Source organism: Pagrus pagrus (assembly GCF_965226575.1).
Source record: "Pagrus pagrus genome assembly, chromosome: 9".
Lineage (NCBI taxonomy): Eukaryota > Metazoa > Chordata > Actinopteri > Spariformes > Sparidae > Pagrus > Pagrus pagrus.
This window is the reverse complement of record NC_140193.1, coordinates 15,258,850-15,285,972: the sequence shown is the minus strand read 5'-3', so window position 1 is coordinate 15,285,972 and position 27,123 is coordinate 15,258,850. Positions and strand designations below refer to the sequence as shown.

General features: G+C 41.9%; 2 protein-coding genes across 3 annotated transcripts in view; one reads left to right on the top strand and one right to left on the bottom strand.

Annotated features, from left to right (window-relative positions):
- LOC311263071 (uncharacterized protein) overlaps positions 1-11,998 on the bottom strand; it is a 39,675-nt gene extending 27,677 nt beyond the window's left edge. Inside the window, exons 1-6 of the mRNA XM_084362936.1 lie at positions 11,899-11,998; positions 10,011-10,056; positions 9,524-9,625; positions 8,425-8,511; positions 2,824-2,988; positions 1,701-1,845 (exon numbers count right to left, since the gene is read on the bottom strand). Of these exons, the coding sequence (XP_084219062.1) occupies positions 1,701-1,845; positions 2,824-2,988; positions 8,425-8,511; positions 9,524-9,625; positions 10,011-10,056; positions 11,899-11,913 (560 nt within the window). The 5' untranslated portion in view covers positions 11,914-11,998. The remainder of the gene's footprint in view (positions 1-1,700; positions 1,846-2,823; positions 2,989-8,424; positions 8,512-9,523; positions 9,626-10,010; positions 10,057-11,898) is intronic.
- A 7,607-nt stretch (positions 11,999-19,605) lies between these two features.
- LOC311262138 (nuclear receptor subfamily 4 group A member 2) lies at positions 19,606-24,795 on the top strand. Of its 2 annotated transcripts, XM_084361364.1 has the most exons (9): positions 19,606-19,783; positions 20,287-20,388; positions 20,583-21,454; positions 21,888-22,017; positions 22,182-22,345; positions 22,720-22,922; positions 23,089-23,267; positions 23,381-23,545; positions 24,195-24,795. In XM_084361364.1, exons 3-9 carry the CDS (start codon positions 20,585-20,587, stop codon positions 24,290-24,292), a joined length of 1,809 nt encoding a protein of 602 aa, XP_084217490.1. In that variant the 5' UTR covers positions 19,606-19,783; positions 20,287-20,388; positions 20,583-20,584; the 3' UTR covers positions 24,293-24,795. The 2 variants fall into 2 exon arrangements, with proteins under 2 accessions (XP_084217490.1, XP_084217491.1); XM_084361365.1 differs by having other exon boundaries at positions 23,381-24,795.
- The last annotated feature ends 2,328 nt before the right edge of the window (positions 24,796-27,123 follow it).

The window sequence follows — 27,123 nt, the reverse complement described above, 5'->3', positions numbered from 1 at the left end:
TCTGTGGCCTCCTGATGAATTAATATCTGGTGGAAGTCCTACACAGCCATCAGATTAGCTCATTTATTTCTGTCAGCTGCTTGCTCTATCAGCTATTTGTAAATCAGAGAGGGTGGGTGGGTGGATGGGGGGGTTGTTGAGATTGTTGGACGTGTATTTATTATCATAAATGGCTGTTATGAATTAGGCCTGATTCAAACGTCCAGGCTATAGTGCCGCAAGTGTAAGTGCACAGTGATGACTCTTTTTTTTTTTTTCCTGGGAGAAATGTTATGTTGACATTGTTGTGCTAGTCTACTTTCGCATCACAGCCGTTCCCTGCATATAAAAACACTGTACTGTAAGATTGACTGCAGCCACGCAGTCATGGGAGAAACTTGAGATTTTTGAGATTCTTTGAGGGTTTGCAAAAAATCTTAACAACAACAAAAATGTTGGTACTGTTGCTACAAACTCAGATAGAAAATTTCCTGACTTCTCATCAAAAATATATAGTTTTGTTGCTACAATCACAGCAAAAAAAATGTTCTGACCTCTCGCCAAAAATATCCAGTTTCGTTGCCCAAACACAGCTGGAAGATTTCAAGACTTCTAGTCAAAAATATACAGTTTTGTTGCCACAAACACAGCTGATAAATGTCCCAACGTCTCCTTTAAATTATCCAGTGGTTTCATGTGTACAAAGGTTGAAACGCCGCCTCGCACAGTGGTCTCTCGCTTAGTAGCCATCTGGCGTACGTGTAGCTGTAGTGCTCCCGACATGAAAGTTTTGTAGAGATGTTTTGATATATGTTGATATGTATAAAATGTACACATTTTAACATATCTGTGGTTTGCAGAAATATCAACATTTTATTCTGCTGAAGTTCAGTGTCCTGGCTGTGTTACTAGTGGACTTCAGTCAGGATGAAGTTGATGTCCTCCTCCACAACGATACGCGGGTGTGATTTCCAGTGAGAAGATGACGTGACAGGATCCAGGAGCTCCATGTTCGTCGGCACTGGAGGTGTGTTCACGTTATGTGCATGAGAGGGAGCAGGGGTAGGGAGGGGAACAAACAAGAAGACTGCATTAACCTTTGGTCTGCTGGGGAGGGGAGGGCACGAGCGGGGCCGGGCTGGTTGAAGGGACACCCCATAATCAGGCTCCTGTCAGCGCTGTTTCCAGGAGATTAATTCAGCTGGTTTCAATTCCAGCCGCTGCTCCCCGAGCTTCAACCCAGGGTGCACATATTGTCCTGTTTAAAACACATGCACGTGGCACTGACTCAATTTAACACAGGCATAGCTGAGGGGGAAGGCTGGGTCACAGGAGTAGCCTTCCTCCCTTGCAAACACAAATAACATGCATCAACAAGAACAGCAGAAATCCCAGCTCCGGCCGAGGCAGAGAGGAATCCAATCAGAGCAGAGTTGCAACCTCCACAAGAGGGAATGATGTTTGATCCAGCTGGACCGCTAAATTACACTCAGGAGATGCAGGAGATGTAAATCTTCCGTTAGAGTTAAGAAAATTATTTCGTGTCGGCACGATTCTCCTCCTGAGTGACCCATACCAACAGAGCTGCCAGACAGTGCCTGGTTGTTGTGGCCAGAGGCTCAGGAGTCTCCACTGGCTAATGAACTGATGAGACGGCAGCGCTAAGGAGCAGGTGATACAGCGGGACAGTGACAGAGACATAGGGGCCCACCGTTAGTTACCTGTAATAGCCCAGGATGACGATGTGCACCCCAGCACTGGGCTGACAGATGTCGGGGTTCTTCTGATCATCCATTTTCCGCGGCGCGTCTGTAAAAGGTCCCGTGGCATTGATAACACATTTGGCTCTGACATCAAATTCCTGCCCTATGAAAGAAAACAGCATCAATCACCAGGGGCTATTCATCTGTGGCTGGTGACAAGCCGGATTATTAATTTATCAGCGAACGCCCCCCTCTCTCCGTAATAGAGTGGCTCGAGTGTGTCCATGGGAGACTTCCCAGGATTGTAATTAATAGGAAACAGACATACCTAATTTCCCTCTTGCCTCTTTGTGTCACAGAGTAGCTCAGTGGCAGTGACTGAGGGAGCCTTTTGAAATCGTGGAAGGGGAAATGTTTGTTAATGTGATGCTTGATGTTGACGAGCTACAGTATATAATGGGACGCATATCAAAAGATACCACGAAGATAGCAAATGATCTGTTTTGACAACGAGATGAATGACGGATTTTTTAATTTGACATGTGATGCCGCCACTGCTAAGAGAGAGGAAGAGGAAGGGGTGGAATGAGGAGGCTCGTGAGCTCCGAAAATTCATGTTTTTGCAAGGAATGAGAAAAAAGACAAAGAAAAAAAGCACAGATGACAAAACCGTTTCTATTATCCTTTCAGTCTAAGCCCTCCCTATGAGAGGCCCTCCTCTCACATTATTAAAGTGAGACATCTCCTCCAAGAGCACACTTCCATCTTTTAAAACATCAGGGGGTGGTCATGTGTTGAGATCCTCAAATCTTGGTTATTCATGAAATGTTTCAGAATACCATCTTTTACCCTTAACTGCTTTATTCTTCCAAAGCCGGCCCTATGCATGACATTTAAAAGGTAAGTAAGGCCATTTGGAGTACGCTAATTCCGTCTTATGTTCCTCCCTACAAGATCTGAAGCAGCCCCTCTACACCATAAAACGCTTATAAAATATTAAAAGCCCCTGCATTAGATGTGCAATGACTATGTGCAAACTAGCACTGAGTAAGAAGTGCTGGGAGGGCCCCTGTTGTGAGAGCTAGAGAGAGTGGGAACAGAGTGAGGCAGGAAGGAAGGAAGCGGCTTTTGTTGGATTTACCTGTGATCACATCCCTGCAGTGCGCTCCGCAGACCCTCTCCTTCCCCGTCTGAGGGTCTGCCCTCTTCAGTAGGTGCACCACTTCAGTGTAATTGGCTATGGCAGCCCCATACCTGGCAGCAGTGAGGGCGATGGCGAGGTTCATTCGAGCATCGTTGTGTTGTCCTGCAGCGGGGGGACAGGACCAGAGCAGGGGGATGTGAGTCACCCCGAGCCTGTGACTGGTGGTATGGAAGTGTGTCGGAACCGATATGTCACATCTGTCCCTGTCACTTTGCATCAGCGCGATGGCTGCTCTGGCCACACAAGGAGCACACTTAAAGCCACAGTGGCCCTTTGGCCTGAGTGTGGGCCCCCCCGACCGCCCCTCCCTGCCCTTCTCCTGCGCTGGGAAGGGGAGCTGCTCCTCGGGAAAAGGCAGGGAATGCGTGGATAAGGAGCAGACGCATCAAAGCTTTAAAATTTACCAAGAGTGCAGAGGTAGGAGCTGACGAACCTGTTTTCTGACAGTGTGTTTTTTTTTTTTTTGCCCTTCTGTGTAACACGTGATAGTGTGTTATTACTGCCTTTAGAGCATGCTCAGTTAGTATTATATTATTGTTTATATTTTTTTCTGTACGGGCTTCCCCCCAACACTCATTTTTTATACATTTTTTTTACTATGTTAAAGCAAAATAAAAACTACACAAACAACCTACATTTTAAACAGAAGGTTTTCTGTTTAAACACATTGTAGGATCACTGAAAACAATCAGTTCCCTTCCTGATAATCACATTTTTCAACTTGTCAATATGACAGTAAACAGCTCTTGACAGCGGCTGATCTGCTTCTCCAGCTGAAGATCCCGTGGCAGAATCCTCTTAATGAACAGAGAAACCTAATATCAAGATTTATGGATTAATCCCTCTTCAGCTCTAAAATACCAGAGATCTATATTCAGAGTCACAAGGTCACAAGTTTTGTAATTTAAATGAAAGGGTGACTAAAAGGTGACAAATGAACAAAGCCCGGTTTCATTAGGAAGTGATTCTTATGTACATCTTTGAAGATTTATTGCTGGACAATCCCTTGGTTCAAAAGTAAAGAGAGAATAGAGATGATTAATCACTTTTAATGTTGGTGTCTCGGGTGACTTTCTTTCTATTTGTTATTGCCAAGGAAGTTCAAGTCCTCATTGTTGGCCGGGGAAAATGTTGCTACTTTGCAGGAATGAGCGGGGTCCTTTGTGCCCTGATTTATTTTACGTTTGAGCGACTTGAGGCTAGCTAGCTGGTGGGCTCTGCTTAATGCTACGGCATGCTGGAAGCCATTCCCCCCACTACGGGAAATAAATAAATAAATTGAAGCAAAAAGTAAAAAAACAAGAAAACAACAGATTTAAAGGCCACATTTTAGAATGAATTACATACAAGAGTATGCACCCTGCCATGATGTATTAGGAAGACCATGGAATCTACTTCTTCATCTCTGTAGGGTGAATGTGACCATTATAGTATGTGGTTAGCAAACTTATGCCACCGGTGGTGTGTGTGTGTGTGCACATGCATACATAAGCACACACGCACGCACACACACACACACACACACACGCGCGCACACACACATACACGTGCAAGCAGCCCAGGCTTGAGAAGGGCTCGGCACCAGTAGGCAGTGTCTGATCCTTGGTGATTGCTGAGCCTCGTCATGACCTTTGACCCAGTGATTCACAGCTCTCTGTTGTAAGCCTGTCACAGATTGGCACCGGGCAAAGAACAGGAGCATTAATACTACATTAAATGTCAGGAATTCAAGGATTAGTCAGATCGCGGTAGCAGGATTTATGAATGAACGGCGTAGCGCGGCTGTAACAACCCTGACACGCTGATGAAGATAACAATAATGATGATGATAATTATCAGCAGCAATTAAAAGCCAAAATGGCCGAATGACAGAGGCAAAGCTAAATGAGCATCAAAGCTCCCTGGAGGAACACGAGCCCCCTCCTCCCTCCCATCCCGCCCCTACCTCCTCTCCGCTCCGCTCGGCTCACACCGCCACTCGTTCCAGCCTCCTGGAGGTACAAAACTCAGTGGAGTGAGAGGAACTCTGCGGCTGGACAAAATGCAGCAAAATGACAGGGACAATAATGACAATGAATTTCATGTCTCCCAGTCATAGAGCCAGAGATGCTTGGCTGGGCTGACTTGTCCAATTAAATTGTTACAGGTACAGTGGGAGATTAAGTTATTATCCCACTCCTCTATAGCACAAAGAAGAAGGGCAGAGTCTAATGCAATACAAACACACAACAGGAGGCAATATGTCCTTTAAAGAATAAAAGTTTAAATACGGTATTTATAACATGTGTAATGCAGCTGTGAGTTTATCAGCTCCCTTCACGAGAATATTTGTGTTATTTGGAGACGATCGTGGTTGTCATTTCTTACTGAATTTTATCTTTGCAAAGACTGTGTTATCTAAGGCTAAAGCATGTCTACATGTTGAAACTATCTGACCATGATGGCTTGAAAAATCCTGAGGAGATGAACCCGAGCAGTCAAAGCCCGATCCCCAGTAAAGAAGGTCAGGACAGAAAATGTCACTGCCATAATGTACCCAGTTGCGTATGGGGAAAAAGGGTGGAAAAGACAGCTTGAGGAGAAATTAAATACATGTAAGCGTTCTTGTGTTTCTAATTTTCTTATTCCTTTGTCCCTTCTACTCTAATTAGAATATAATTTAACCTTTTATTCATATTATAAAACTCTACAAATAGTGTTTCATATTTCCTTTACAGATTTTGCTGCTCTCTAGAAGCGCAAAAGAAAAAAAAACTGCTTTTATAAAACTGAGCAAATATAAATAGCCCATGTAAAATACCCCCCTCTCCTACTTACTTCTGCTAAATGAATAAGGTTGACAGATCACTGCTCAGATAGTGGCCGTATTCCCTCAGAAGTATGTTGCCTTTTTGCAGTACATGGGAATCCACGTATCCTCAAATGCTAAATGAAGTCTGACAGATAGCCTAGAGAAATAAAGTTGGGAGTTTGCAGCTACAAGGGAGACCTTGAGTGAACAGGACATGCTATGTACACCCTGGCTAACAATCAACATATGCTTTGTTTTTCTGATGCCAACACGAGGCACACATAGCCCCGAGAAAGATGGATCCTGGGACTGGTTGGAACGCGATGCCTACTGGCTATTTTCTGTTTTAAAAAATGCTCTTTCTAATTTGTTTACGCTCGCATAGACAGCAATTACACGGCTGTGTGAGACACAAGATATTTTACTAAGAAGGTATGATCTCATATTACTGACAAATAATAATTAAAACGCCTAATTTAATTGTGTTTTTTCTTCCTGGTTCCACACTCTGCGATCTAGACACCTTCTCTGTGCCGCTCTTGTTTTAATTACACCTAATTGATCTAAAATTCACAAGGCTTTATGTTTATTTTTGGTTAATAAACAGGCCTTTAAATGGGAACTCAACTCCATACGTGTTATATTTGGTGAGACAATCTGAGAAATCTTTTATCACAGCAAAGAAAAGTGGCAATAATTCATTTTCACCATAATTAAGTAACACCATGACAGAATGTATGACTATTCTGGTCATGGATTTCACACACTTCCTCCAACAAACCATCTAAAAGAAAAATTCTGATCAGATCAGGCACCCTGAGACAAAATCTTATAAAATAGGGAGCCGTAATTTGTGTCAGTTTAGGGGTCCTTGACGTGAAAAAGTTCTAAAAGTCGCATCACTTAAGATGTATTCCTCACACTCACAAGTTTTGCAATCACAGGAAATGCATAACAGGCCAAAATGAGATTTCTACAATTTGCAGTCAGATTGCTGCAACCAGCGTCTCCAGCTGTGATAAGTGCTGTAATTTTTAACATTGCACAAAGTGATTCATACACTTTCCTGGTGCATAGTAATGTGCACAGCACACTATATCACACATCATAATAAACAATGCCTTCATGAGCATGAAAGACTGCGAAAATCACCACCTTGCAACACCAGGAGAAATACGACATCTGCAGGGTTGGTCGTATACGCCGTGGATCACATGTGACCACAGAGTCACCGTCTTTTATTCCCTCCCTGTGATCCTGTCTGCAGCTTCCTTCTCCATGACAGTGTTTGCAGCACTGAAACGGACTTTATTTTATGAAAGGCTTGAACTCTGGTTTGACTGATGATCGTCGGGTCAGATATGGCTTCCCGTGAGCAGAGGAGGGGGTTCTGGGATGGTGACAGGCAGCGTGATGAGTTAAGACGCTGCCACGGCCCGGCAATGAGAGAGAAATCAGAAAATCTCCTATCCCCCTCTCAGTAATGAGCCACACCTGTACACTGCTTTAAATACCAGAGAGAAGCTTTAAATGTCAGGTGCAATTAAAGCTTATGATTCAAGGCTGCACAAATCAAATCAAGGCCCCTGAGTTCACCCAAGTCTGAGAGAGCAAAGGCGAGATGGTGCTGAGATGCCGTGGACCACTCTTCCCTTCGCCTCACACTTCAATGGGCCTCTCAGCCCAAAGGTGATTGTAAAGTTTACTACCATCTCCTGAACTTCTCCATCTTCCCAACTCCATGGCTCTTACAAGGGAAAGGTTTACTGCTTTTTTCTCTGGTATATGAGGTGAAAAATGATCAGAGAATAAGTGAAATGAGGTTTTACTTGTACACCTGAAGTGTTATGGATAGGGGTGATAGTCAACCAACTGGACTAGGCTCATTTCACTTTTGTGACTGGAGAAGGAGAGAGTCAAAATGGACCATTTGTAAGAAATAAATTATGTTTTGATCAGAGCTGAACTAATGATTTTCATCGGTGAATAAGTGAATGAAATGAATGATTGCTTTCTTGATTTTCAATTAATCATTCCATTACATAATACTTCAGAAAACCGTGTGTCCAAGGGGGTATCTACAAATGCTTTTTTGGTCAATCAATAGCCTGAAAAATGAAAGATAATCAATTTACTATCGCAGAAGACAAAGAGAAACGCCCATCATTCCAGTCCAATCGCCAGAATAAATATTGGCAATGTGCATTTCTGTAAACCACAGATATGTTGAAATTTTACGGTGGACAATGCTGTGCTTATGGTCTGGTCAGGTCCAGTCAAGATAACTACTTGGTTTGGGTTAAAATCACTACGTTACTTCTTTAATTCCCATTAAAATTGTACATTTGTACCTAATTAACTTATGTAACATTATGTACGTGATGTAATCTTACATTTGTCACTTAAGGAACTAACCACTGACTTCTGGTTTCATACGGGACACAAACAGCAATCTCCTGAATGAAGGTCCAGTGTTTGTTTAACCCAACCGCCATCCCCGTCATCGTTCCTGTACAGACCTTTCACTCTTTATATTAATTGTCCTGACTTCCTCCTTTGCAGCTGTAATAATTACTACAGCAACTAGAGATCGACACCTAGCAACAAACATACATATGGGTCTTATAATACACGACTTACAGTATACGATTGTTTTTCTGATGAGGATTTTGTTTAAACAAACATACGTCACGTCTGGAAATTGGCCGGGATATCTAATCAAAATTATCCAGTGATTTCACACTTACGAATGTTGAAGCACCATCTCGAACACTGGTCTTTTGCTTGGCAGCCATCTCGCATAGCTGTCACATCACCACCATCCTCCTGTCCTCCTGGAATGAAATTCAGCTCATATACAAGTAATTTGAGCGTGTATTGTAGGAATGTTGATATGATAGGTGGGGAACATAGAGATTATTGTATGTGTGGTTTGCAGAAACAATGCCAACATTTTATTCTGCGGCCAGGCTAAATAAATCCCATTTGGGTAGCTGGTACAGGTGATTTTTCTTAGCGACAAAATGTTTTTGCTGTTATTATAGGTCAATACAATTTGAATTCAGCCCTTATTTAGGTTCTTACTGTAATATGTTTAAAAAATCTATGTGCATATTTGAATTACAGTAGTGACCCTTTACAGTTGACCTTGTCCCGCTTGTATCAGAACATTTTATTTCTCTAATAAAGACCCAAAATCTTGTTTCCTGCACCTTTATTTGTTATCAGTTGATTTTGAGACCTGAATTAGATTTCAGGTTTTGGGGTAAAAGTCTTCATAGGCCCATAAACTGCTGCTTTAATTTGCCCTCTGTTTCATCCAAGACATGTAGTACAGTCTACATTTTACTGTCGAGCTGCTGACTAGGCAGTTGTGTTTCCTGCAATCACACTAATTGGCCTCTTCTGCTGCTCACCTCCAGGACCCTCGTATGTTCATACAGATAGAAAAATAAGGCACCTAAAGAAAACACAAGCTGAGAATAATGAGATTTCTCATATACTGTGAAATGTAACAGAAAATCGTGACATTTCAATTTGAACCCGGGTGACTCGTCTTAAACAATTCACAGACAAAAGGAGGACACATACGCTTCATTCCACCTATTACTGCGAGATCATTTTATGAATTAATCCACAATGTGATAACAACAGAGGTCTGCCAAGTTGTAAGATTTCTTTAAAACAACTTCAGAAAATTCCAGGCAGGCAGTCGTTCAAGGCAAACATGTCACTGCTTCCCGTGAATGAAAAATGAACATGGGAGGGTAAATAAAGCAATATGACCAGAGGGACCAGGAATTCTGCGGATAAGTGTCAGCTGCGGAGAAAAAATGAAGCATTTACCTGTTTGTAATCCAATTTCATGATGGCTTTCTGTAGATATCGGACTCCTCCGTGAATGAGCTTGGTGCTCCGGCTGCTGGTGCCTGATGAGAAATCGTCTCCCTGCACAAGGGCAGTTTTGAGATCTGACAATAGAGGAGCCAAGGAAACACATCAACATTTGGATACTTATTGTCCCAAATCTTTAGAGTGGATCAAGATGCTACTCACATATGCACAACTTTCCACTGTAATATTCATGACGAGAACAATATTGTGAGGCCATACATATTCCATTGGTTAAAAACAACAATCATTTCCACCATTGTGACAGCATGAATCTCAAAAAGGAACTGCAGGTTTTGAGGACACAGTTAAAAAACAAAACAAACACACATCAAAAAATAAATCTAGAAAACATCAGTTTTCTTCTTAACATTTATATTAACATATTTGCTGGAAATTATATGACTTTCACAACATTTTTAACACTGAAATCGCTCTTTACTTTGCCTATTAGAAGCTTCTTTGCTGTCCCAGATGGTCTGTAAATCCTAGTTTTGAAAAGAAGAAAGGAAGAATAACTGAGGATTAGCAGAAAGGGTTTGAAACCCCCTTCTACACAACCATTAGACAACACGAGCAAATAAAGAGGCAAAACACATTTAAGAACCCTCCGACCAGCAGCATAGATAATTGATTTGGTACGTAATGGTAACCACAAGAGGATGCTCTCCCTCACTGGAAGAGAACAAAAGAGTTTGCGTTTATTTTTTTGGTGATTGGACTAAAGACTTGTTAAGGGGAGAAATCCTCCCAGTTTAAACATGCTGCTGCTGCTCTAGACTTCACAACAGAAGTGTGAAGCGCCTTACAGATGGAGCCCCAGAGAGACGGCTCTGAAGCAGCTCCATCACAATGGCAAGGAGGTTATGCAACATCAGGATGGTGAATGCCCATTTGTGGTTGCAAGCAGGGGCTGAACGAGAGTTTGTCACATAAAAAATCCTCTCAGAAAGCTGCTCCCCAAAAACCATGGTGCTGAAGAAAAAAAAAAGATTTTTCCAGAATATTTTTTCATGAAATATAAATACATTCATAGTACAGAAGATGAGATTTTTTTCAGCCGTTATGGGGTATAAAAATACGTAAAGCACATTGACCTCATATCATCGGTAGTGGCTGTAGGTTAATGGTCCAGTGTGTAGGATTTAGGATGATCTATTACCAGAGGAGGAATATTACATTCATAACTATGTTTTCATGAGTGTATAATCACTGGAAACTCAGAATTGTCTTGTTTTTGCAGTGATGGACAAACCAAACACTTGCTCTAGGTAGGACTTTTTAAGTTTTTCATGCCTTTAGTGGCCACTGTAGGGAAGGGGGAGGCGAGGGGTATTCAGTTGGTTGCAATCTTCAACAACACTGCCAGATGCTACTAAATCCCAACACAGTTGCCAGGATAAAATGTTGGCAGTCTGCAAACCACAGATACATTCCCATTTGTACGTGTCATTTATGACCTGACTTTCGGGAGGTCGAGGGGATGGAGGTGGAGCTACAGGCGACAAGGCTGCCAAGCCAGTGGCTGCAGTCTGAGTGTTAAACTAGACGATATTGTTGGTGAAGGACCACAGCATTTTAACATTTGTAAGCCTGACACCACTGGATATTTTTGTTTTGTTGGATGTTTTTGTGGACCAAAACAGTTATTTTAAGCCAAAACATGATCTTTTCTTAACCCTAACCAAGTGTTTTTTGTGCCTTAATTGAAATTAAACCTAAATAAAAACGTAAAAAGTATGTAAAGACGTACAACGTAAAGAAATGTAATGTTTCAACACATCCGTGGTTTGCAGAAACATGCATTGCCAACATTTATTCTGACGACTGGGTTGCTAAATCCGACACACCGGACTTTTAATGGATGGCATTATTCTAAATAAAAGAGCAAAACCGACAAGGTGTTAGTTTGTGACTGTGTGTTGTTTCTGAGTTCTTTATCAGGTGTTTGGGACTCAGCCCAGTGAGCCCAAGATCGCTTCCTACTAAAGAGTTCAATTTTAATTTCTCCTTTTTAGCTAAATGCTTTGCTAATCATCTGTCATATCATAGGATTTGCTGACAATAAGAAAAATCAAGAATATCACCAGACTTATCCTTTAAGGGGTTGGAGAAACATGTTCACTTCTGTATAATCTCTGTACGCTATCAATCTCTATACTAGCTGGTAAAATGCACCATGTAAATCAAAAAGAGCCTCTAGTTTTCTCTAGTTGTACAAGTAGTAGTAGTAGTAGTATAATGCCTCAATGTCTCAAACTAAATCGCCTGCTGCTTGGATGAACTACAGCTTCTTTTTTTATAAACTTCAGAGGACAAGAGCAACTTACTCCCAGTGAGTGCATCTGACCAGAGTCAGTGGCTCCTCCTCCGACGTGGAATTTATTAATCTCCTTGGAGACCTTCGCACGGCTACTACCTGAGCTCCTCTGGGTGGGAACTCATCCACGTACCTGTTCAGCCGCCTCCACATGCTACACACGGGCCCACAGCATCCATGCAAAAGAAAAACCAGTCATCCATTTCATTGTCATGTGACTCCAGGGGACAGTACATATTAATAAATGTGTTTCATTATTATGCATATGTCTTTATATTCCTCATGATGGATTTAGGAAAAAAGAAGCCATGCATTTTCTGTGACAGAGCTGTCAGACACCATCAAGCGATAAAAAACAATACATCACACGCTTATTTATATTCCACTCCTGATAACATTTCAAAATATTGTCTTTCGAGATTAATCACAAAATCTGCATGTGGCACGCAGACGGGCCGCACTGAGACATGTTAACAAGCAAACTTGACTAATTGCAAGATGTGTACTTAGTAAAGAAGATGATGGTGCAGGATTATCTAAAATAAGCAAAACAGAAGAAGACAAATGACAGCCATTCTCAAGTTCACTGCAGTTGTTAGTCATGTGCACATTACAGAGGCACCATATGATCTACCATCTGTGAGACAGAACAGACAGCAGAATACAAAGAAACTACAATTAGTTGCGGAGTAGCTTATTATTTATCCCATTTATGGTCTGTGATACATAGAAAAAAAGAATCTTACAAGTACAATCTATATCTAATGTACTTAGAAAAACATAATCTGAAGCCTCCTCATTATATTAATGAGACTTTGTTAACAACACAGCTCACTAAGTATCGCTCTGCAGCACTTGACAGAATCTCACCTGTTTTTCTCTTGTTCTCTGCCGGCTGAGTGAGGCTATAAAATGCAAACAAGCCTCCTCTCCTAGTGACAGTAGTTCCCATTACCGCCTTGTGGAAAGCTATGCCTCCTCCTGCAATGCACAGATACAGATGCAGCTCAGTTGGTGATCAACAGAAAAAAAAAAAGAGGAAAGAACAGCAAAGATAGCAGTGAAAGTAATCCATTTCTGAAACAAGCTGCATACAACAGGCGAGTGTGGCATTCTGGATTTATAGATCTCATCTTCTCTTAGTTTTCCTAAAGTTTGCAGACCTTTATCAAAACATGCAGTATCAAGTATTGAACTGTACTTTGTACACAAAATTAAGGTACTTGCACTTATCTTGCGTATTTCCATTTCATGCCACTTTATACTTACTCACATATGTAAAACAACATCTGATAAGATCATAAAATATGTTCTTTTTGATATCTCTGTGTTGGTGTCATAGCTTTGTGACCAGTGTTGATGTTATCATTAATCCTGCTCAAGGACCATCATTTCTACTCAGTAGAAAGCAACAAAGTTAATATTTAAAGCAAGCTGTTGTGGCTTAATTGGTTTGTATAAGACTTTAACCTAGGGGACGGGTTTGTATCCTGATTGGAACATAATCATTATACTGTATACTATACGCTATACTATACACTTTTATTTAATTTTTACACTAAGTTCACTTATTATTTTTGGTTTCTTTTCAGTTGTCTGACACAGTTTGATTAGGGTTTAGGCCATTTTTTTTTTTAAATGTTTAGGTTTAGGAAAACATGATATTTGGTTAAAATTCACCCTTTCACAACATTAACATGTGTTACAAAGGATAACTTCTCCCATGTGCACATTTTTCCAGTCTTTTTCCCAGAGTCACAAAGCTATGACTATCCTGGAGCAACATTATTATTCAATAACAGTTTGGTCCAAAAAGGTCAAACTATACTTTTAAAAACAAAAAACAAAGATGAGAAAAAATATTCCAAAAAATAAAGAACAATTTGTTTATCATAACTTTGTTTTCTTCTTCTTTCCTCTTCATGAATAATCTCACAACCCTTCAGACGTATAATGTGACCATTTGGAGCTGCATGTCTGGAACCACTGGACTAAACTACCTAACTATCAAGAAAGTAGTTAAAGTAGCTCTACTTTGACCAGATACAACAATTAAATACTACTGACACACTGATACATTTTGTATTAGCAATCTATCAATGTCATAAAACATCAGTTACAGGGGACTTTACACTTTACTGCAGAATGAGTACTTTTACTTTGATGCCTCACGTGACAAGTTGGATTTTGAAAGCAGGACTTTCACCTGTAATGGATTATTTATACACTGTTGTATTGGCACTTTTACTTCACTTAAGGATCTGAATACTTCCTCCACCACTGGAAGCATGACCAGTGCAGTGCCTAAATTTACCCTGTTGTTAAAAAACATTACCATCTCAATACTGCCTCTTCCACTGGTCTAGAACCAGTCTGCCTCCTTACACCACAGTTTGAATGGTGCACTGCACTAAACTGAAGCCACAAGGAGAAAAAAATCCTCCCATCCAGCTGCTTAGAGGAGAAAGCCTTGCAGCTTAGGCAAAGCTTTACCCAATTCCCTCATCATCCATTCTAGGACACTTTAGTGGGGCCGAAAATGGAGCCGATGAAAATTCCTGTACAGAACGAAATGTGTGCCGACCATCAGAGTGCACCCTCGATGAGCAGGCTGCTAAATCTACTCACACCTCGAGACATAAGCTGCATGTACCATCATTCTTTGTGTAGCTGAAATAATTCAATAATTTGGTCTCTTGCTTTTTAGGCAAAAGTCTTCATTCAATACATTTAACCAGTGGTTTTTTAAAAGCCTGATAGCTGGTGGCAACGACATGGTATATAGGAGTCCTTAAGGCCTGCATTCATAACTATTACAAAGAGATTCACTTTACACTATTTAGCGTCCTTCCAACCTTTTATAATTCAGATATATTATTATTAATCAAAGAGATTGACAAAGAAACTAACGGTTTGTCTGATTTTTCACTAGGGCACAATCCAGCCAGCAATTGATTGTGGCACCAGGGACACCTGCAGCTTCAGAATACATTTTCACTTTCAGGAGGAGAGAGAGAAAAAAAAAACAGCACCACGAGGAAATATTGCCCCACCACATGAATATGCAGGGACTTGATACCAGCAGTGTCATTACTAATGTTGCTGCCAATTACAGAGCATGTCATGACACTGTGATTCATGAATATTCATCGTTGACTGATATAGACAGCAGCAGTATGCAGAGGCCTCTATTCCCATTTTACTGTCTCATTGTGAATGGTGAACAGGTACCTCCATCATGCCATGGAGGCGCCTCCCAGCTGCAAGACAAGCTGTTCCATAAGGCATTGCTAGTTAACAGTGTGTTATATAAAGGTGTATAAAAGTGATGAAGTGCTCCCCGGCTCTAAAGAGCAGGCATTAAAGCATATTAAGTAGACATTTAAGCTTGTAAAGAGGGAATCTAGAAATGGAAAGAAGACACTGAGCAAAGGGATGCCTTCAGGGTCGGGCTGTTCAATTCTCAGAAAGTTTGATACCTGCTGGTGCTTGGAAATGAAATGAGGTTTGTGTGAGGGACCAGCAAATTTTGCAAACTACCCAGGCTTCGATTAAAGGAGAGTCTAACAACTTCAATCTAGTTTTTATTCATGGGCTAACTAATGTGAAGTATCAAGTGGATCAATCAACGATTAAGGAATTAAAAGAAGTGGAAGTTTCTCAGTTTTCTCAAGTAATTTCACTATTTTGTCAAGTAAAGTGCTTAAAGAGTTTTGTTAAAAGTGGTTCTCCCCAGAATATTTCCATTTTCAACATGAAACATTGCCTCCTCCACACTTCAGAGAGAAACACTGTCCCTCTTTCTCTAAACGTTACTTAACAAGGAAGATGCAAAATGTGATGAGCTGATGTATATGAAGAAACACCTACAGGTTCAACTAACAGCATAAAACCAGTCTGACTTATTGTGCAATCAGGTCCAGCTGCAACATTAAAGGATAAGTTCACCCAAAAATGAAATATGAAAGTCAGGTGAAGTTTCATAGTCGGCAAAACATTTCTGGAGCTTCACAGCAAAACTGCGTTGCAGCATTCTCCTAAACAAGTGAAGTAGAAATTGTAAGAAAAATAACTGACTTTTGAAGAAAGTGAAGACAAAAATCAGAGCTTGTCTGGTGTAATCCAAGTCGCTGGAAGCCCTGAAATCCCAAATTGATTTGAAAAGACAGTATTTACGCTCTAATCACACAGTATATAGCTCTTACACCCACTTCTCCGCTTTTAGCTTTGCAGCCACAGTCCAGATTTCAGCCTTAAAATGGGTGTAAATAACTTCTTCTCAAATCAATTTGAGATATCGGGCCTCTTAAGAGTTGGATTTCGCTGGACGAGCTGTATGGAGCCATTTTATGTTTTTGTTTTCAAAAACTTCACTTGTTCAGGAGAATGCTGCAACGCTGCTTTGCTGTGAAGCTCCAGAAATGTTTTGCAGTTCTCCCATGGACAGGTGTTGTACATTAGCACTTTGCCATAAACACTGAGTGCATCTGGTGCTTGTGAGTGATTACAGCACCAGTGATACTGTTATGTCCATGTCAGATAAATAAATTTAACTACACTAAACTAGAATGTAAACACAATAAACAATAAATGTAGTGGAGTAAAAAGTACACCATACTCTGAAATGTGGTGTGAAAGTGCAAAGTGAATTGAAAGTATCTCAAAATCAGTACTTGAGTAAATATACTTTGTTACATTCCATCTTTACACATTCATCACTCAGTGGCTGAACAGTCTGATAGAAATGAGTCTGTAGTACTTGAGTAAAAGTCTTAAAGTATCTGTTATTAAAAGTAAGACACTACATATATTTACATGAACGTATATATATTTTGTACTGGGTTGACAGAATATTTGATCATCGGATCAGGTATTCAGTATTTTTCTGATAATTGGAATCTGTGTTTATGTTTTGTCTTGAGAAAATAAATTACTTTAGGTTTAAATGCACTACTTTGGTTTTGATGCAGCATACAATCTAATTAGTAAGTAGTGCAAAGTAACTAGTAACTTACGATATCAAATAAATGTTGTGGAGTAAAAGCACAAAATCTTCCTGGTTTTGAGATGTAGTGGACTGGAAGTATAGAGCAGGAGAAAACAGAAATACTCAAAATACAAGTGCATCCAAAAATGGTACTTAAGTACAGCACCTGAGTAAATGTACTTAGTTACATTCCATCACTGGTTTTAAAAAAAAGTCATTTCCACCGTGGCATCACTTCAAAGTATCTGAATACTGATATCATTAGTCCTGCTCCCCTGTTGAAATACCTTCCTGTCAAACTCTCATAAGTTAGGTGAGCTCAATGCAGCTGTGCCACATCTGCACAAAAAGGCAGGAGCTCTGATGTCATCTTCTGATTGGCATCATCTATATCTCTTTGTTTCCAGGTGACACGTACAAATAAAATGGACTAATCCACGTGGGCCAAATGGTGCCTCAGTACAGGAGGAGCACAAACTGGACGCTAGTGACGTCAGGTTAAGCCATTCACCTGGAGCTGAAAGAGAAAGTAGTTCTGTCGTGATGTCTGTTCACTGTCTCCTTCGCCCTTCATGCAGCCGCTGGTCTGACTGTAACTGAGGATCGATGAGCATCGTGCAGCCTTGAGAGCAGGACAGTGTCTTATCCGCTATGAAAGAGCATTTCCTGCACAGTTCTGGGTCGTATACCTGCAGAGAAATTCATAACAAGAGAGCTGTGACTGTCTGTGCGTGCGTCTCTCTCTCCCTCTCACACGCGCGCGCGTGCACGATCGCGCGCCCACACACTCAGACTTGTAACGTCAGAAGACATTTCTTCAAACAAAGTCAAAAATATGATCCGGCGAAATAACTTCTGTGTGATTAAAAACTAGCTCCTCACTTTCAAAAAAATGACTGTCGATTAATTGGGCATATAAACGGGAAGTTAATTATTCCTCGGTAAAATGGCCAATTAAACTGCTAATTGTGTTTTCATTCCAAAATCTAAATGGTAACTGGATGGCAGAAACACAGTGTGACCGTGCAGCCTCCTGTCAGCGGTGTTTACATACAGAAACAGTCTGAATCTGTGGCACGCTGCGTGTAAATAACTGTAATAATTCCAACTTATCAAAATCAGAACTTTTGCTGCATTATTCAGCCTCTCGGAGGAGTGCGTGAGGAGTGCGTGAGCTACATACCCTGCCTTACAGCCCACCTGAAAACGCCTGGGCGGGACCACACAGCCTTAATGGGGGTTAGGTTCATTAAGAAGGTTAATTGTAAGAAACAGGAGCTGCTTGATGTATGGCTGGTGAACAATAGTGTCCTCTAGAGGTGAGTGTAACCATGATATACAGTTCCTTTGCCCCCCCACCCCCCTCCTCGCTCTCTCTGTCCTTGTGTGCACTGAGACTGATGGCTGCTCCGTGGCTCGTATAATAAAGCATCAGTCCACTAGAAATAACGCGCACGCCATGTGCGTGTGGCGCTCCCTCCTCACCTTGGCTCGCTTCCCAGGCCCGTGTGCATGTGGAGAAATCCAGGCCAACTTGATTGGCTACAAGGTGCCGCTGTAAGATTACGCTCAGATCAGTTATTCCATCGCTGCGGAACAATAAGGCCAGAAAAAGATTATTTTGGCGACTGCGTCAACTTGAGCGTTTTCTGCGTCACTCTCCATTCTGCCCGCTCCTATCACGTTTCCCTCTCTGGGGACTAAACCGGTCCCCGACCCAATGACAACTGGCTACAGGCCCACTAATTACCCTCCTCCTCCCTCCTTCCTTCTCCACCACTATACCGGCTCTATGAATAGGCAGCCCACCCCGCAAATCCCCCCACCACCCCATCTGAGGTCTAAATTTGGAACACAATTGAAATAGAGAAAATCCTGTCAGGAGATAACGAAGAATAATATTGACCCCCTTGCTTCATTAGGCCTGTTTCGTACGAGTGGAGTGAGTCTGGCGTGTCAGCTTCATTGTGACATAACCGTGTGCTAGATGTGCCAATGTGCACTCATCTCAATTTTACACTAAAATAACAACTACCAGCATGGATGCGGGAACTGGGGCCCTAAAACGAGGCTGTAAACACATGCCGAATTTACAAGAAGGCCCACATATGTAAGAATTTGTCAGAACCAGCGCCTCTAAAAGTTGGTAAAGTTGCTCCTCAGTCAACAACTCACACAATTGAGCGTTTTTCATAAGGGAGTCTGGTGAATTTCTCACCATCTTCATCTCCTTGGAGGGATGTTTGCAACTTTATTCCACCACATTAAATGAATTGTCCATAACAGTCCTGTGTGTTGATGTGGAGCAGGAAACAAAGGTGGTGACCTAAAGACAACTGCACACCAGCACAAGCAGAAGTTCATTAAAAATTGCAGAAAGCACCAGATACTTTTCCAACACAATGAAATCACAGCACAGGTCCCCTAAAAACACGCGTGACTTTAAGTCCTCTGCAAACACAGAAGGTGTCTGAACCGAGCAACAGAAGGCTTTTCACCCTCCACTACATCCCTGCTAATGTCCATGTGGGAAGCAACATAGAGCACATACCACAAGACAAACATACTCGCCAGAAAAATTGGGGCTTGAGAAAGTTCCCGAGCGGATTGGTCCGCGCCGGTGCCGACGCCGATGACGTCGCGCTGTGAAACACGTGGGCCACGGTATCCAGAGCTCACATAAACAAAGCCACATTGGCCAGACTGGGTAGTCGAAGCTCGTGTCGCTGTCAGTACGCCGGAGGAGTCACACGGTTTGTTCTTGCCAGCCTGCCCGCCGTCCTGCCCGCCTTCCTCTCTGGCATTGTTGAGGAGCGACGCTCATGATTTGGAGCTTTTACAGAAATTGATGAATACCCCCTGCGTGCTTATCGCATGGATTGAAAGCCACGATCCTGATGTGAAAGAGGTAAGATTCACTCGGCTCTTTCTTTTCTTTTTTTTTTTTTTTTGCAGCATAATCTGTGTGTGCGCTTCACTCGCAGCCATTTAAAATCCGATTATTATTATTTTTTTTACCTTTTTGTCCAGCTGATATTATAAAAAACTGAGTCTGATTCAGGCTGTTGGGATCTGTGGCTGTTACTTGTTTTACGAGGATTTTCAGCGTTTTGCTTTCCTGGCAAGTTAATGTCAAGTGCGCGAAGTTGGTCTCTTCATCACGAACAGCCCCACACTTTAAAATAATAATATACAAAAAAGAAGAAGAAGACAACAAGTCTGTATTTTGTCAGCATCCATTCAACATTTTTATGACATTTTCCAAAATTCTGTGCGTTTTTCCAAATTTGGTTACAGTTTGTGCGTAATCGTCTGGGTGATATCCGTCTTTACGAGGGATCTTGTGTTCATTTCTGGATATTGTTTGATTTTGTTATATGTAGTAAATGTCAAAGTGGTTTGTTTTTATAGGGGAAGATCCGGAACAGAGCCGCTTTCTTGAATCCTGACAGCCAAACAACTCCTGACATTACCCATTTCAAGTGTCACCGAAAAACTGTCAGAAGACTTGAGGTATGATATGGAGCATTATTTACAATTTTTAAAAAAAACACAGGTGCATTCAGGTTGCATGTTATTTTATTTTGAAATTACCCTATAATGTAAAGCAACTGTATTTTATATTGCTTGAAATCAAATTTGTGTAAACTGTAAAACTTTTCCTGCAACATTTATGTGAGAATTTCCGATGTGTTCTTGGTTTCCAGCCATGCCCTGCGTTCAGGCTCAGTATGGATCATCACCTCAAGGAGCTAGTCCTGCTTCCCAGAGCTACAGCTACCACACCGCAGGAGAATACAGCTGCGACTTCTTAACACCCGAGTTTGTGAAGTTTAGCATGGACTTGACCAACACTGAGATCACAGCCACTACTTCTCTCCCGAGTTTCAGTACATTCATGGACAACTATAACACCAGTTACGACGTTAAACCGCCCTGTCTGTATCAGATGCCCCACTCTGGAGACCAGTCCTCTATCAAGGTGGAGGACGTCCAGATGCACAACTACCATCAGCAGAGCCACCTGCCTCCCCAGTCGGAAGAAATGATGGCTCACTCTGGGCCTATGTACTTCAAACCCTCCTCTCCTCACGCCCCGAGCACACCAAACTTCCAGGTTCAGCCTAATCACATGTGGGAGGACCCTGGCTCCCTCCACAGTTTCCACCAGAACTATGTCGCGGCCACGTCTCATATGATGGACCAGCGCAAGAATCCGGTGTCGAGGCTTTCGCTCTTCTCCTTCAAGCAGTCCCCGCCCGGCACTCCCGTCTCCAGCTGTCAGATGCGGTTCGATGGGCCGCTGCACGTCTCCATGAACCACGACAACCCGGGCGTGCACCGCGGCCTGGACGGCCAGAGCTTTGCGGTGCCCAGCGCCATACGGAAACAGGCTGGTCTGGCCTTCCCTCACTCCCTGCAGCTCGGCCACGGGCACCAGCTGGTGGACAGCCAAGTGCCATCGCCCCCGTCCCGAGGATCTCCGTCAAACGAGGGTCTGTGTGCGGTGTGTGGGGACAACGCAGCCTGCCAGCATTATGGAGTGAGGACCTGCGAGGGCTGCAAAGGATTTTTCAAGGTGGGCTGACACGACAGGAGCTATGAGTCAGTGAAACTGCTATTACATGAAAGATACGGTGTGTGTTTCTGAGTTTTCTCGGCGCAGGAGAGTTCAAATCTGCCCTATTTCTTAAAACAATAATAATAATAAAAACAACACAGCCTGAACATTTAGTAGAATCACATTTTATATGATGAAGCAACACTTAAAAGTGCGTGCGTTAAATAACTGTCACAACATATCTATCCACAATGGAGGAGGTAAAAATATTAAAGTCTATTCCCTGGTCCATACAGCGCAGTGCCAAACACGAGATGACAGATATTATATCGTTTTCATCTTTACATTTTTTTTTATTTTGTTGTCACTTCACAATCCACAGTCCGTGTTCTGTGTGTTGAGTTATAAACAGGCCTGCAGAGTGACATTGTGTTTTTTCTTTTCTTTGCAGCGCACCGTTCAGAAAAATGCAAAATACGTGTGTTTAGCAAATAAAAACTGTCCTGTTGACAAACGCCGAAGAAATCGTTGCCAGTTCTGCCGCTTCCAGAAGTGCCTTGTCGTCGGAATGGTGAGAGAAGGTATGTCTAGGCCGTGTTTTGAATTATTTTAGACCAATCGTTTGTATTTCCACACTAAGACACTGTGCGTAAAGGAGTTTTAGCTCGCCATTTTAAAGTATTTTACGCACAGCAGCGGGAGCGCATATGTGTGACTTATATCTCATGTTTTTCTTCCAATCGAGTTGTCCGGACGGATAATCTGAAAGGTCGGAGAGGACGCCTGCCATCCAAACCCAAAAGTCCCCAGGAGCCCTCCCCACCCTCGCCGCCGGTGAGCCTTATAAGCGCACTCGTTCGGGCCCATGTGGACTCCAACCCCTCCATGTCTGCTTTGGACTACTCCAGAGTAAGTAAGGTATCACAGACTCAGAATTAAAACACTCAACACATAGACAGGAGAGAAAAAAAAAGTGAACAAGAGTGAAAACAGAAGGATGGAGATTGACGGCCTTTTTTTAATTCACTCCTGCTTTAAGGGAACAATTTACTGCCTTGAAACTTTTCTGTAACACATCGCTGCATTCTTAACTCTGTCAGGCTTTTTAATGTGGCATATTTTCCCTCTAAGTAAATCGCGTTGAAATAGAGAAGTTAATAAAAAGAAGACATGAATTTAATAGTATAAAAGCACCCTCTCCCTCTTGGAAATGGGCATTTGCAATTTCACGGATTATATATTTTAAAGGACCTCATTAAGGCGCTGTTTAAATTAAATTCCAGTTCCAGGCTAACCCTGACTACCAAATGGCTGGAGACAACACTCAGCACATCCAGCAGTTCTACGATCTCCTGACGGGCTCCATGGAGATCATCCGGGGCTGGGCGGAGAAGATCCCTGGCTTTTCTGATCTACCGAAGCAAGATCAAGATCTCCTCTTTGAATCCGCCTTCCTGGAGCTGTTCGTCCTGCGGCTGTCGTACAGGTACGCCGCGTAATTATTAAACAAAACAATCTGGGCTTTGGATAATTATCAGCTCCTCCTTCAAGCTTCATTGCTTTGAGTTTTATTAGCCGCCCAATAATAAGAAGCCTCTTAAATCCCCATTTACTGCCGAGCGTAATTAATGCCTTTTTCTTATTAATTGCAGGTCCAACCCGGTGGAAGGCAAACTTATATTTTGTAATGGAGTGGTGTTACACAGGCTACAGTGCGTCCGTGGATTTGGCGAGTGGGTGGACGCAATCGTGGAGTTTTCTTCCAACTTGCAGAGCATGAACATAGACATCTCAGCTTTCTCCTGCATCGCAGCTTTGGCCATGGTGACAGGTGCGTAAAAGGCGGATGCGCCTTTGGAAATGCATGCAAAAAAAAAAAAAAAGAAAAGGAAAAAAAGAAAGTGAATGCATCGGAAGTAATTTATCTTTTCTTCTACATTTCAGAGCGACACGGGCTCAAGGAACCCAAGAGAGTCGAGGATCTCCAAAACAAGATCGTCAACTGCCTCAAAGATCAAGTGACATTCAATGGCGGTGGATTGAATCGTCCCAACTACTTGTCAAAACTCTTGGGAAAGCTCCCAGAACTGCGCACACTATGTACTCAAGGTCTGCAGCGTATCTTTTACCTAAAACTAGAAGATCTAGTCCCTCCGCCAGCAATAATTGACAAACTTTTTCTCGACACCCTACCTTTCTGAGTCTGACTCCACGGGAGAGACCTCAAAGAACTTCCAAAAAACAAAAAAAGCGAGAAAGAGAGAGACTGTTTTGAGTCAGACTTGACGAGATTTTTATTATTTCTGAATATCTGCGAGCTCCGTAGGCGATAATAGAACAACAGTACCCTATTATGAGTCATGAAAAAAAAAAGAATAACAAGAGGAAGAGAGAGTTTGATTGTTGTGTAGGCCTTTTAATTCATTCGAGTTGGGTTTTGTTTTTTTCTCGAGTGCCAAATGAGTGAATCATCCTCTCCAGTGGACAAACTGTCAGCAGAGTTTAATCCGGTCTTTGCAATCACTTACTGTTTATTTAACATCGGCTCTACTGATCCAGTATACTCAGATGTAATATATTCCATTTATATATATGAACACACACGCTCGCACACACGTACACACACTGTATATTACGATAGATTATGTGATGCCTCCAGTGCATCGGTTTATAACATGTGTACAAAGTTTGTTATAATGAAAAAAAAGATTTAATTTTCTTTTCTTTTCTGACTCGTGCCTCTATGTGTTTCTGACAGGATCCCAAAAAGTATCCAGAAAAGACAACGCATGTTCTAGGTTTTTCTTTTTTTCTTCTTCTTCTTCTTCTTCTTCTTCTTCACTTTTCTCTTTATAGGCACTTGCTGAGGTGATGTCTATATATAATATATACCGGACACTATGTAGTCTGCTAGATTTGATACAGATTCGTAGTTATGGCACTCCTTTTATGTATGACGCATATGTGGCAAAATATCTCATCTGTATAGAAAATGAGGGACCCATGGTGTTTGTAAAACTGTCAGACATTCCTTGTTTGTATGTGCTGTAAGTATTGTTGCTGTTGAATATAAACGTTTCTATATATTTATTATTTCTATTTGCCAAGAGCTACACTAAGCATGGTGCAATTTAAACGATTTCAAAAACCATCCAAGTTCATGCTGAGCACGTTGTCTATGTTTTTATGTCTTATGAACGTCTAGGTAGTTTTGATTTAACACGTTTTTTGGAGAAATGGAGAAGCTCCATCTTATATCAAGAGGTTTCATGAGTGTGTGATGTAGGCCCACTTCTTTGACATCATGATGTACTTACAAACTTCTGTAACGCATTTTGGTGCCGGATTCAAAAACTTTAGAGAGAAAGAAATATTTAATGTTTACAAATAAAACTTTTAAATCAATCCCTTTTGCTAAACAATTTCTCTGAAATTAATTTGATTCTTTAAACGCAGCTGATCGCATCGAGCTCAAACTTATTATTCTAACGTCCATGTTTATCGTCAGCGCCGCTCACAGGCCTGTTTTGCGCAAAATCAAACAAGTTAATTATGACTGCTGCTTTTTCTTCGAGCATCTTACTTTAACTAAATGTTAAATTGCGTAGACGTATTTAATTCACCGAGAGGGACAGCCCATTGGCTGTGATTATATCGCAAATAACTGGCAGGCCTTTTGTTTTATTTTGAAATGTACACAACAATATGCTGCACATACGTTTTATTTTGGCCTTTGATTTATCGAACATTTCAGTCTTCAAAATAACTTTTTAATACACTCCTAATTTCGGCAACACCTTAAAAGTCCCCCCTGCATGCGTGTCTATATTTCTAATATCTGAGCTGTATAAAAAAAGACGCTTTTATTAACACACCCCAGCCTCCTCTCATTTTCTAATGTCTATTTGTATTTGACAAAGAAAAGGCTACAGCGGATTAAATATAGGAGGCTTCATTTTTTCGTTTGAGTCCCGAATAAAGTAAAAATTTTGAGCGCACATTTTAAAAAAAAGAAAAGAAACTCATATTTTATATTTCAGCCTCTGGATGTTCACTGATGCTTTCCTTGTTGCCTCGCAGCCAAAGGATTAAAAATAAGACGCACACCTTTAAGATTATTTCAACTCGTATTAGAGCCCGTTTTTTTTGCTTTACTTTAAAGCCAGATTGTTTTACACCTGCCGACAAGAACCGGAGCTTAAACTTAAAATAAAAGGCTGCAACCTGCTGTTACAAATAAGAAGAAAGCGCATTTATTGTGAAATCCTCGTTGCGCACAGGTGCGTCACAGCGCTGGCACGCAAGAAAAGATATGATGGTGCCAAAACACAGGCACATGTTCCATTTTCTTTACTGCTACAGTTGTACAGTCTGACGATTTTCCCGGAGGCGTCTGTTGATGTAAAGACAAAGTAACCTGGTTGTTGTATTGCAGTTTATTTATCCTCCCTCAACCCCCCGGAGAGTCCGGCTGCGCGCGTCTGTTTTCAGTCAGGTTAAAGTCCTCTCCTTTAATCTAACGTATTGATTGCCTTCATGCAATTCGAGTCGCTTCGAGATGTTTCCCGCGCACCAGATCTGCATATGGCAGAAATGAGAGCGATTCAGAAACGTGTATGAAGCGGCAGTGATCGGCCTGCGCGGAGTGCAGCAGCGCCGCTGTCACAACGCCTTTCCTTCAGGTCTGTCAGAGCAGAGAAGTGACGCCAGGCTCTGAGGCATGTCTGGGACTTATCCTCAGCGATTCCACATTTATCACATGATCAAGATGAAGGGAACAGCTTATTTTGAGAGATATTAGCAGCAGGCAATAAATTGTCTAAATAATTAGATCGTCAGTGTGAAGTGCTAATTCCAAGGCAAATTGGGATTACACTCAGAACCAGTTTGCTGACATTTAGCAGATCTGTTGAAAGGCTGCATTACAATGTCACAAGTTCTCTCTATTGACTCAAAGTACAGTTGGGGCTTTTTTTTTCTTCTTTTGAACATGTCTATCTCCACACAATAAAACATGACACAAGTAGCTTCATACTTGTGTCAGTGTTTGTGCATGATTATATATGCTGGAGGACTTTGAGTCGAAATTCATTAACAGCCTGCATGTGACTTCATTTCCTCCCCACACTTGACATCAGGGGAAGGCTCCAGAAAAGAAATCATCCCCCAGTTGTTCAGCCTCGTCTTCGGCTCCGAACCAAAGCCAGGCAGGTGAAGGTGGCCGTCTTTTCGAGGACGGGCTCCGTCCTCTGCTGTGTCCGCTCGTGCACAGAGTACGGAGGAAGGGGTCGGATTATGAAGAGTGAGAGAGGCTGCTTCACAATTCACACCATTAGATGCTACCACACACTGCGACGATCAGGGATTATGTTGCATGCACAGCTGCACATTGCTGCACTTTTGTCTCGTCCTGTGATGCAATCTGACAGGTTTACGTGTGTGGCGCTCGGCGGGTTTGAAGTGCAGTAGCTCCGCTGTAGGTGTGTTTAGCCGGGTGACCATTAACATCAACAGTCCCCCCCCAAAAACACACCCGGACAAGGCCACGCTTTCTCTTGACTCTAATATGTAATTTTACAAAAGGGTTCAACTTTGATTTACTCTGAGAATAAGGCCAAGATAAGCCAGACCTTTGCTTCATTTGATCCCAGTAGTGGGAGAGCACTTGACCTTTAACCTTTGCACTA

Coding starts and splice junctions, on each gene's coding strand:
- LOC311262138 (XM_084361364.1), top strand. CDS start 20,585: ATGCCCTGCGTTCAGGCTCAGTATGGATCATCACCTCAAGGAGCTAGT. Junction 21,455..21,887: donor GCTGCAAAGGATTTTTCAAG/GTGGGCTGACAC, acceptor TTTTCTTTGCAG/CGCACCGTTCAGAAAAATGC. Junction 22,346..22,719: donor CTGCTTTGGACTACTCCAGA/GTAAGTAAGGTA, acceptor ATTAAATTCCAG/TTCCAGGCTAACCCTGACTA.